The sequence below is a fragment of the Ananas comosus genome, linkage group 10 (assembly GCF_001540865.1).
Source record: "Ananas comosus cultivar F153 linkage group 10, ASM154086v1, whole genome shotgun sequence".
NCBI lineage: Eukaryota > Viridiplantae > Streptophyta > Magnoliopsida > Poales > Bromeliaceae > Ananas > Ananas comosus.
Window position 1 is genome coordinate 2,019,091 of NC_033630.1, and position 11,486 is coordinate 2,030,576.

Consider the following 11,486-nt stretch of genomic DNA (forward strand, 5'->3'; position numbering starts at 1 on the left):
TAACAAGCAATTTAAAGGTTCTCAGGATATACTAATGATCACACAAAAATACATGAAAGCTAGCACTCAGGTCTTATGTGACGAAGAAAATACATAGTTAGAGCATACAGCATAATGTAAAACCTTATGAGATAATTTTAGAGGGAGGGCTCTTAGGTGAGGCAATATTTCACACAATGTCCATATCTTAGATTTTGACTTACCACAGGATGCTTCGAAGTAGCCAAACTACAACTTAAATTTGCAGAAGCACCAGGGAGTGATCTAATGCAGCATTCATCTACAAAAAGGGGTGAAAATTAGAAAGAACAACATAAATACATCGAAATAGAAAGATTCAAAGAGAGAGGGTGCATGACGAATTATGAAGAGGGTGATTTGTACGTGTGTGCGAAATCTAGTGGAATATAGATAAGACTTATACCCTAGTTGAAGTGCTGTGCTCTGATGGTTGGAGTAATGTTGATTGGGTTGCAGAAGATTCACTTGCAGGAAGTTCCTAGAATCATATGGCAGCATGACTTCATACTCGCTTGTTGACGGCAACATAGTCATGTGCTGCTGCGTCCTCTCATTTTCAGTTATCTGTTTCATGGTAAAATCCTAATTAAGTTATTGCAAGACACAGTATAGTTGCATAGGAAAGCTTTGTTTTCCATATTTTCAATATTTTGTAGCTCTGGAAATAAAATACTTTGTTTCGCAGGTACATGTTATCATTTTGCAGCTCCATTTCCTGAAGAAGAATTTAGGGTTTGATCAGTAATTTATTGCAGTTTATAGAAATTATTGTTACTAATAAAGTAGTTTAGTGCACATTTACCCTCTTCTGCATGTACTCAATCTCAGCAAATAACAGTTCATTCTGAAATACAGAAGAAAAAAATAGTGAGAAAAGGCAAAAGACAAACAAAAAGGCTAAGAAAAGTTCACTAACTGTAACATACTTCAACACTGACATAGACAGTTAAGAGACTACCTTTTTGGTTCTTATCTTGGTTATAGCTCTCTCCAACCTGGTTTCCAATTGTTTGAGGTCTCTAGGGCTCATGGTGCTGAGAGACTCACCCAGTAAATTCCTAGAAAAATTAAAGAATTTGTTAGAAAAACTAACAACCAAAAGCATTCTGTCCTATTTTAGATATTTACCTGTTTGAATTCTGGAGGTTGGTGATTTGTTGGCGCAGTTTTGTTGCTTCTTGCTGGTAGTACTGAAAAATCAACATGAAGCAAGAGTTAATTAGCAGCATTATAAATAAGAAAACTGAATAAATGAATGGAACAAGTGAAAGGTGGTGATTTGTACAGTATAAGGTATTGATAGGTTTCACATTGGAGAAGCACTTCCCCACAATCATAATAAAAGTAAATGGTACATTAATAGCCAACTATTTTTTGCATTAGAGGCAAACAGAGATAACAACATGGGAAAATGAAAATGTGGGCAACTTCATCATTTTGTAGGCTTAGTGGCTAACAGAAAATAGTGTGCTTCCTGCCTCCAAATGCAAAAACACAATGAACTAAATAATTCTTGGTAGAATAGCCAGAATTGTGAAAAAGTTTTCAGTTACGAATGTGGTAGATGTTCTTGAAAGCCAGTATTTGATGACAAAACCATGTATACAAATTGTCCTGTGATCATTATCTTCTACAATATGACAATAGGATTGCTTAATGTCTGAATTAATATTATTACATGTTAGTTACCTGTTTGTTTTTTATGCGGCCAATTTAGCATTCTAGTTTCTAAAAAAAGCATGACTCAACTAAGCTGAGCCGAAAATTCCATTGAGTTCGACAATTTGTACAATCAGCGTGGAAAATTTTTAAACTGTCATAACTTTTTGTTTAAGAGTTTGATTTCAGCGTGCAACTCCTATTCAGAAAATACTTTTCGAATTTACGCATTGAATAGCAAAGCTGTTCTGGCCAAGTTTGGGACCTACATTCAATTGTTTCGGCATCCGTTTTTGCATATTTAGGTTATTTTCAGAAAATTTTGTATTTTTCTATTTTCAATCCGATTATTTGGTTATTTCTGATCGGATTACGTTTAAAGATATATTAGAATTTATATATATTAAGATTTGGGTATCAATCCTATACATAGACGTGGTGTTTGGCAAAGAATTGGTTCTTCGTGTATCCCTAGCTTTCTTTTCGTTTTTATGCTTCTTCTCTCTCAATGTGGCTTAGGTCTGCGTCAATTTTCCATCCAATGATCACACTAATAAAAGCTATGTCTCACATTTTGAACTAAAAAGTATACCTCATGATTGGGTGTCTATTTTCCTTTTTGTTTTGGTAAATTATAGTAAGACCTGCCAACTATATAGAGGGCATTTGAAGTAGTATTATCATCACTGTCAGGTAAGTTAATTTTCCTCAAGTTTCATATTTTGAGAAGGTATCTTCGATGCAGCAAATTAAGTTTCATATTTTCAGTTGCATATCCCTTCTGTTCTTTTGGTTTAATAACATTTTTTTCCCCTCTTTTTCGATTTTTGGGGAAAACAAAGTCAAGAGTTTACTTAAAACTCGGTTTTAATGGCAAAAGGATGAAAGATTGATTACTTGACTTCCAACAGAAGTTGTCAAATCTCTATGTATGTCTCTTTTATCTGTTGAAAGAATCTTGTATTTTGACATTTTGTTTTGTTGCTAGTTTTTGAGTCATCAATCAAAATAGTTTTCATGCTTTGTTTTTAGTCATCAATCAAAATTTTCATCTTTTCTAAGAGAAACTCAAGTCTAGGAAGGTACCTAGCTAGGTGGCAATTGGGTATCATCAATCAAATGCTTTTGAGAATGAAACAACTGTCAAGGTGCCTGTGGCAATGCAGTTTCATCATCATCATTTATCTAAAGACAATCTGCTTCTATGCTGAAATGATTGTACTTGCAGAAATTTGGTTTCTTGTTAATTATAATGATATTTATGAACTGAATTTGGAAAGATGTACAAAACAAACTTACAATTCCTGTGCCTCAAGTCAAATGGAATCTAAACTATAAGAAATTAACCTTTGGACTGAAGTGAGTATATATTATAGTATTTTTCCTTGTCAAACCACTAAATAAATAGAGGTAAGTAGAGTTTGTGAAAAACTTTGTTCTGATTTTCTATTTTTTTAACATATTAGGAGTGTGAAAGAGTTAATTCATGCTGTTAAAGATTGTAGATGTACCTTTGTTCCCTTAATTTCTCATGCAAACTTTTTTACCATTGTATCTACAACACATACAGGTGCTGTATTGCAAACATAAAAAATGATGGGGTATGAGGTTAAACATTCTTCATTTTTTTAACTTCTTATCCTTTACACTCAAATTTTATGTGGATGAAATGCCAGCTTATACATTCTTACTTTGGTAGGCACCAATGTATTTAGCTATTATTGCTTGTTCTATGGAAAGACTTCATTCTGATCATAGTTGCTATGACACACCTGGAATTTGGCATAGTCTTATATATTAAATATAATATGACTAAACCTCTTAACCCGATTATAGTATTTTGGGCAATAGATAAGCCTAAGAGATTAAAAGGGTTAAGAGAGTTAAGCGTGTTAGGGAAAGAGCAATTCTAGAATGGGTGATCCCCCTAAGAAGTAGGGTGTTACGTTTGGTATTAGAACCAATCATCAGTCAGAAGAGTGAAATGAGTCTCAATTGAGTTAGAGTCATACAGCGGAAAAGCATGGTTCCGTGACTGACGATCATTGTGGGTAGGGCACAGGCTCCCCACAAGGTTGGCTAAATCTAGCAAGAAAAATCTCATATTACCTTATGCTTGACAGTGTACCTGAGCCTAATGAGGATGTTAGGGCTTAAATAGAAGAGGAATGTGACATCCCTAAGATTTGAAATAGTCCTACATATTAGGTCTAATACGGTTAAATCTCTTAACTCGGCTATAATATTTTGAGCAGCGGTTAGATTCAAGAAATTAAAAAGGTTATATGTGTTAGAACTGAAGTAGTTCTAGAATGAATGATCCCCCTAGAAAGTGGGGCGTCAAAGTTACATATTTGTTAGATCGACACCCACTCTATTTGTTGATGATGAAATTTAATTGTATCTCAAGTCGAGTGATAATAATTCACCTTACAATGCATAAGTGATCTAGGAAAAACTATCTTACAATGCATAAGTGACCTAGGAAAAACTATATTTTAATGTATCTATTATTCCCCGTTGACAGGGTTTAGAAGAAGTATGACCTTCCGGCTTCACGGTCTCTAGAAATAGCTGAAAATTACCAATTAGAAGGTTTAAGAGATCATACAAGAATTAGCAACTTAGATGACTCGAACAATTACAAATTGATAGTGGCAAGTGAAGGCCTTAGGATTCTAACTGGACACCTCAGTATATTAGGATCAATAGAAATGCATGCCAAATATGTGGCTTAAGAGTCTGATGTTGATTCCGAGAATCAGAACTTATACATGACAGCAGACTCTTGTAAATTGTGAGGATTAAAGAGTAAGGAGTCAGTGAGATTTATATTGTAGATGGATACAATAGCTTTAAGTGATTTGTAGTTTGTTGTATAGATACAATAGCTTTAAGTTATGATGGACTATGTGCAAGATTCTAAGGAGTCAGCAACAAACATGCATTCAGAAATCCTTGGTATAAACTATTCATATTTTTTTCTCCAGCTAGTTTTATCGCTTCATTTTCCATTAATTTCACCAACCACTTTTATCCTATCCTTCATAGTTTAACTCATTAGCAGTCTATTAGTTAATCACACTTCAACATTTGTCATCTAGAACCTTTTCATCATCCGAAGTAGTCAAGTCATGAACTAGTAGCGATTTATTTATTTATGGTGAGTATAATAAAGAACTTTTAAATGTCATGTTCAACTATCTATATTGGCCAACCCGCAGATTTTAGAATGGTTTGTCACACTCCACTTGCATTTCTTCTACACAAAAAAGTTATGTTGCTAGAGATCTTACATTTCCCCATCTTTTAATTTGATGATATCTCCTAATAATGACCTAACTTATCATGGGTTTGCATGATCGATAGAGGATGGATGGAAAAAATAAACAAGTTTGAGTTTTAGAAATGATCTGAGCATTTAAAAATAAATTAATATAATAATCTTTTACATTATTCGGTCAATACAATAACTTAAGAACCTAAGAGCATCTATAGTACGTTATCTAATGTTCTTCCATCAGTATACAAAACCAACCTATAGTGTGTTATCTGATGTTCTTCCGTTATTAGGTAAATCTGATATTTTACTTTCATTTAATTGAAGTGTTTATGTAAATTGCATAAACAATTTAACACTAAGAAAATCATGACTTCTAATAAACTTAAGAGTTTAATAGAAGAATTGGATTTAATACATGCAAAGATATTTAGCAAATGTATGAAGGGATAGTTACAGAATCAAGTCCTAGTTCTAATAGTATATGCTTCATTTACATCAAAGGAGGGGCAATCCAAGTTTATGCTCATATATTGAAGCAATATAAGTATGACAATATATCACCTGCGCATTAGCTTCTGAGACCGAACCAGTGTTTGAGGTATCACTGTAGGCTTTCTTATATCGCTCGATTGTAGCCTTCACGCTGCATTAACAGAGAGTATTGTTAATGAATATCGTAAAAACCATTGGCAAGTTTAGGCTGTTTAATTAAGAGATAACTAATGCAGCAACAGGATAACTAAGCAGTTGTATAATTGTGATAATTTTTAGCATCATAGATGCATGCAATCACAAATTCGAACTAATTACCTGTTGTAAGAAACTATTATAGAATCAGAGCTTCTACTACATTGTGTTTTCCCTTAAATATTTACGGGGTAAACTTCTTGCTTGTCAGAGTAATCTTACATTCATTTCTGCTTTGCTAGCAAACTAAAAGTGTAGTGATTTAGTTTAGCGGTAAGATTCAACTATTGTACCATCATACCTATATGCACACTATTTTGTATAAACTTGAAGAACTTTTTGATACAATCATACTCTGGAAAATAACATTACATGCTCTAATTTCATCAAATAAGCATTCACTCTCTATTTTTCTTAGCATGTGTTGAGGCATTAGAAGTGTTATAGTAGTCTAAATTGAAAAGGTGGCATAAAACATGCCGGAAATTCAACAGTAGTTGCGAACAGAATTGAAGCTATAGAGGAGCTTCTCTCCTTGAAGAAACTTCAATTCAGAATTTTCTTTTCCCCCTTTTCAATATATATATATATATATATANAATAGTAAAACGCTCTTTTTGCTATTAAGTTTTTAACCCTTATATGAAAAATTGTAGGGTCAGGATGATATTAGTCGGTTAGAGTTGAGTGGTCCCCCTAGGGTTGAGTGGTCCCCACTAGATTATAATATTTAATCCAATGGTTAGAAATAATGAAAAGAGTTGATTCAAAGGCTAAAAAACTGATAGCAACAATGGGATTTTGCTACTAATAGTAGCCCAGTCCAACTCTATATATATAGAGAGAGTCCGGCTACTATGCTATTAATAGCACGAAGCACTTGGTGCTACCAAGTTTTCCGCCGTTAGATCTACCCTTTTGATCATTTTCACCCATTAGATCATACTATTCAACCAACCACCCACTCAACCCTAGGAGGCCCACATAATCCTAACCGCACATCTCTTAATCCAATGGCCAAAAACTTGGTAGCGCCAATGATTTGGTGCTATTAATAGTATATTAGCCTAGTTCCATATATATATATATATATTCCTAAAAAGAATCCACGTAGCAGCCCCATCTTCAAGGTTTGGTGTGGGCTCCATTTTCATGTTTGCTTTTTCCGGCCTCCCATCTTTCTTTAACCGTTTCTCTCTCTCATGTGACAGTTTATCTTCCGCATACAACTGTTTCTCGTTTTCATGTGACCGTTTTTCCTCCACATACGTTGTGATTCTTCTTCTACTTTCTTCATTGGCCTTTTTTTTTATTATCTTGCCTTTTCCAATGTAGATTGGCGGTGACTGATTGATCTGATGCCTTCTTCGGCGCGATCCGAGTCGAGGGCGCCAATGTCATCCGCTCCTCCCTCTATGTTGATCTCGATCTCCTCCGCCACACCACTATCTACGACCTCCTCTCTACACTCCACATCGCCGTTGTAAACGGGTGCGTCGAGGTCAGCTTCGTTTAATTGCTTCTTTCTCTCTTTTGCAATTTTTTTGTTATTTTTTTTGTTGGAGATAAAGGAGATGGGAGAGTTTAGGAAGATGCAGAGAAAGAGAAAGGAGAAGAGTTGGCGGATATGGTGGGTGGTGTACTGGAATCTATAGTCAAGAATGAGGATGAGGTTCCCGNCGTCAATGTAGGTGGCAGTAACGGCGACGCAGCCTCTTGCGATTGCGGCAGCATAGGGCTCCACTATTAATAGGGGGTTAGAGGTGAGGGTTAGCATTCCGTCGCGCCAATCATCCCGTCCATGACACCTTCTTTGTTTTTATTGATGAATACTTTTTACTTTTTATTGGTAGCTTTTATACTTTCCACTCGCTACGAAGCGTGGATCTTTTCACTAGTGTGTTATCAACCCAAGGGGGCCCACATCATCCTAACCGCACATCACTTAATCCAATGGCCAAAAACTTGGTAGCACCAATGACTTGGTGCTATTAATAGCATAGTAGCCAAGTTCTATCTATATGAGTCCGGCTGCTATGCTATCAATAGCACCAAGTAGTTGGTGCTATCAAGTTTTCTGCCGTTAGATTAACCCCTTTNTTAGCTCTTTTGCAAATGTTCTTTCTAGCAGAAATAAGTATGGATTGCTGTAAATCTTTTTTGTGAATAAATAAACTAAATTGAGTAACCAATCTAATTCTCAACTAATGTTGTTATAGATAAAGCGTTAAAAGAGCTTTATGCATAGCAAAAGAACTTAATAATTGCAAAAGAGCTAAAAATTATCAGCAATATATTCTCTCATGCATTCGTGAACAAAATCCTATTTAGTAGGAGGCTAGTAGGAGGCTAGGGGCCGTAGGAAAAAGTAATTCATAATAGATTAAAAATAATTAGTTGATGCAAAGCTTTATGTTGCAAACAAAGAATGCTTATTTGACAAATCGGCTAAACAATTAATCCTGTGTGATCTCTCAAAAAAAAAACAATTAATCCTGTGTGATCAACTCATTAGGATGCAGTTAAAGCACCAACTAAGGAAGAACAACGTCGAAACTTATTAATCTGCGACTTTTCCTTCGTGCGTTGTTCTTTGCAAACAAGGTACGAAAAGAACTTAAATTCTTTTAACTAAATATATGTCATTATGCCTCATAAGTATACTTCTCTGAAGAACTATATCTTAGAAATTCTCATGAAATTAAGCTATAATTAAACTGATCATCCCATAATTTTGTTCATCTAAGTACTTAAAAGTGCATAATCTTACTCAAAACATTAGATCAGAGTGGACCTGCTATATTATGATGTGTATTATTTAAATATAAAATTAAAACAATCATCCATTTATTAATCTCAAACAACAAAACCATCCAAAAGATATTCAAAATCCTCATGTACTCAAACCTAAAGAACATAATCAACAGTAGGGTCTTTTCACCAAAAAAGTATTCATTCTTTTTCTCCACTTTGTTTTTTAATCCCTATCTCTTCTCATATTCTCCGTTTCGACTCATTCCCCATCATTTCAACCATTAAAAAAAACGCAAAAAAACAGTAAATAATGAAAAAACTCGCGGGAAATGACCCAACATTAAACTATTCAAACACACTCATTATGATAGAGCCCAAAAGAACAAAAGAGGATGTCACCTCAAAGACATTTAATAATAACTATTAAGAAAAGAAAAAAGGAATTACTCCACTCCTGTTTCCGAGGACAATGAGAAAAATAAATTAACAAAAAATAAAAAAGCTTTTCTCCGCAACCTTAGTTTCCCCGAGGATCCGATTGGCTCTCCTCTGCCACGCTGGCGCGCGATCCCACGATATGATTGGCCGGGGCCATTCCCGGTTCTCCACGTGGAGCGCGCCCCTTTTACCCAACGGTACGTATATACACTCCTCATCTTTTCTTTTTTTTTTCTTTTGTTTCTTCTTTTTTTTAAAAAAAAAAGAAAAGCTTTGTAGTGTTCCCATGCAAACCCCCGCGAGTACAATCACCCCATTGGTCACCCTCTTCGTCCCCGTACGTTCTCTCTCTCTCTCTCTCTCTCTCTCTCTCTGGGGATAACACCATATTTTCTTTTTTTTTTTGTAGTAATTTGTGGATTAAAAAAAATGAAAAAAAAGAGAAGTGAGCATTGTGGCAGAGATGGTGTCAGAGGGGGGGAGGTGGGGTGGAGGAGTGTGACTGGTGAAATCTCGTGATGGTTTTGGTTTTAAGATTCGTAGAAGTGAGAGGAGAGAGAGAGTGAGAGAGAGAGAGAGAAACACACATACATACGTAGAGAGAGAGAAGTAAATAAAAGGAGGGGCATAATGGGAAGGAGAAAACGAGGAAGAAACCCTAATCTCTCATTGGTGAGTGGTGTGGTGCGGGGTGTGACGTACTTTGACGTGAAGAGACAGGAAAATGGGGGGGTGGTAGTAGCAACGTAGTAGAGGGAGGGTGACGAAGAGAAGGAAAAGAGAGATAACAGAGAGAGAGAGAGAGAGAGAGTGAGAGGGGTGGGGTGGGGTGGGGTGGGGGGGGGATAAGAGAGGAAATGGGAAAGGGAGAGAGGCAAAAAAGAGTAGATGGATAGGGGGGAGGAGGTGTGTTTCACAACCCAATATATTAACAACTTAGTTATAACCAACTATATACTCTTCTCTTAAAACCTCTACTTTTTCCCTACCACTTCCTCTTTACCTGTTGCAGCCTCCTCAGATCCATGCTTCCACCCAACAAAGCAAAGGAAAAGAAGCAGAAATAAGGAAAACAGGCCAAAATAAAATTAAAAATAAAATAAAGGAAAGGTGCCATTTTGGGTGCCATTTTCATATATAAGTGTATATATATATATATATATATTAATATGTAAACATATGTGTGTGTGTGTGTGTGTGTGTGTGTGTGTGTGTAATGAGGTGATGAATCTAAAGAGAATTAGCTCACACCAAATAACAGCAAAAGAGAAAGGAAAGGGAAACAGCATAAATAGAGAAAGAAAAATAAAAGAAAAGGAAGAGGACCACCAGGCATAGCAAATATCAGCTCAGCATGTACTAAATCTATCTAAACATCCTCCTACTCTTTCTCTTCTAACTGTTAGATCTACCACCACCACTGCAAAATCTCTCCTCATGACTAGAGCACACACCCAAAAAAACAAAGACAAGTTATAGCAAAAGAAAAACGAATCAGATCCATCTAATTATCCTCATCTCATTCTCATCCCCCCCCCTCCTTATATCTCTCTCTCTCTCTCTCTCTCGCTCTCTCTCTCTCTATACCTCTCTTTTCCTCCTTTCAGGACTAGAGTAGTTCTCATTTATGAACTATAACTTAGTAAGTTATATATGTACTGCTTGATGAAGAAGGGAATTTGGGGTAGTAGAAGGGGGAGGGAAGAGTAATAATAAGTAGGACCTGTTGTTGGCGTACTCGTAGAGGCGGCCGCGGCTGGAGAAGACAATTAGGGCAACCTCGGCGTCGCAGAGGACGGACAGCTCGTACGCCTTCTTGAGCAGGCCGTTGCGGCGCTTGCAGAAGGTCACCTGCCGGTTCGTCGTGTTCTCGATCCTCTTGATTTCGATCTTCCCCCTGCCCATCTTCTCTGATTGCTGCTCCAGCGTCTCTCCCTCCGTCGTCGCCCGCTTCTTGTGTAAAAAAAAAAAAAAAAAACAAGATAAGCCCATAAATCGGAAGAACACAGAAATTTTCCTATATTTATATATAGAGAGATTAATTGAGTTGTAACACCAATTGGGTGCCCAGTGGTTGGAAGTGGGATCTGAGGAGGCAGGAAAAAAAAGAAAAAAAAAAAAAAGAAAAAAAAAGGTGATCATTTTTTAAGTGCTTGCTTGTGATCTTTTTGGCTCGTTTCCTTACTGGGGTCTAAGATCGGAAGGCCGCGAAGAAAGTTTGAGGGAAAGTGAAAGATGAGAATTCTAACAAGAGGGTGAATCCTTGCTCTCTCTCTCTCTCTCTCTCTCTCTCGCTCTCTCTCTCTCTCTTATTTTAATTTTCCTCCTCTATAGATTCATGGAATGGTAAGGGCTTGCTTTTGGGTGTGAGGTGGTAGTGATATTTATAGAAGATTGAGCCCCAAAAGCTCCCACTTTCCTTCCACTTCCTCTCTTCTTCCTCAGCCTCCGCTCTATGATTCCTCCCCTCTCAATCTATGGCCCTAAACTTGTGTGCGTAGAGCATCAAATGCAAAAGAAGGAGAAGGACTAGTTATTATTAAGTGAGGCATCCATTACCATCAGACTCATGGGTAGGATTATGGGGGTGAGCAGTGGGGACTAGAGAGAGAGAGAGAGAGAGAGAGAGAGAGAGAGAGAGAGG

The 11,486-nt window shown here is 36.5% G+C and overlaps 1 protein-coding gene across 3 annotated transcripts; it reads right to left on the bottom strand.

Annotated features, from left to right (window-relative positions):
• On the bottom strand, positions 1 to 11,486 carry LOC109716074 (MADS-box transcription factor 3-like). Of its 3 annotated transcripts, none has more exons than XM_020241366.1 (9): positions 11,402 to 11,486; positions 10,566 to 10,798; positions 5,525 to 5,606; positions 1,150 to 1,211; positions 980 to 1,079; positions 824 to 865; positions 695 to 736; positions 425 to 585; positions 1 to 280 (listed from the first exon to the last, which is right to left on the bottom strand). In XM_020241366.1, exons 1-9 carry the CDS (start codon positions 11,411 to 11,413, stop codon positions 277 to 279), a joined length of 738 nt encoding a protein of 245 aa, XP_020096955.1. In that variant the 5' UTR covers positions 11,414 to 11,486; the 3' UTR covers positions 1 to 276. The 3 variants fall into 3 exon arrangements, with proteins under 3 accessions (XP_020096955.1, XP_020096958.1, XP_020096957.1); XM_020241369.1 differs by lacking the exon at positions 11,402 to 11,486 and adding an exon at positions 11,028 to 11,384 and having other exon boundaries at positions 10,566 to 10,795; XM_020241368.1 differs by lacking the exon at positions 11,402 to 11,486 and adding an exon at positions 11,028 to 11,383.

Bases quoted from the DNA above. Each gene is read 5' to 3' on its own strand.
- LOC109716074 (XM_020241366.1), bottom strand. The intron at 1,080-1,149 runs GTAAATATCTAA...TAATTTTTCTAG, and splicing joins AACCTCCAGAATTCAAACAG to GAATTTACTGGGTGAGTCTC. The intron at 866-979 runs GTAGTCTCTTAA...TCTGTATTTCAG, and splicing joins CCAAGATAAGAACCAAAAAG to AATGAACTGTTATTTGCTGA.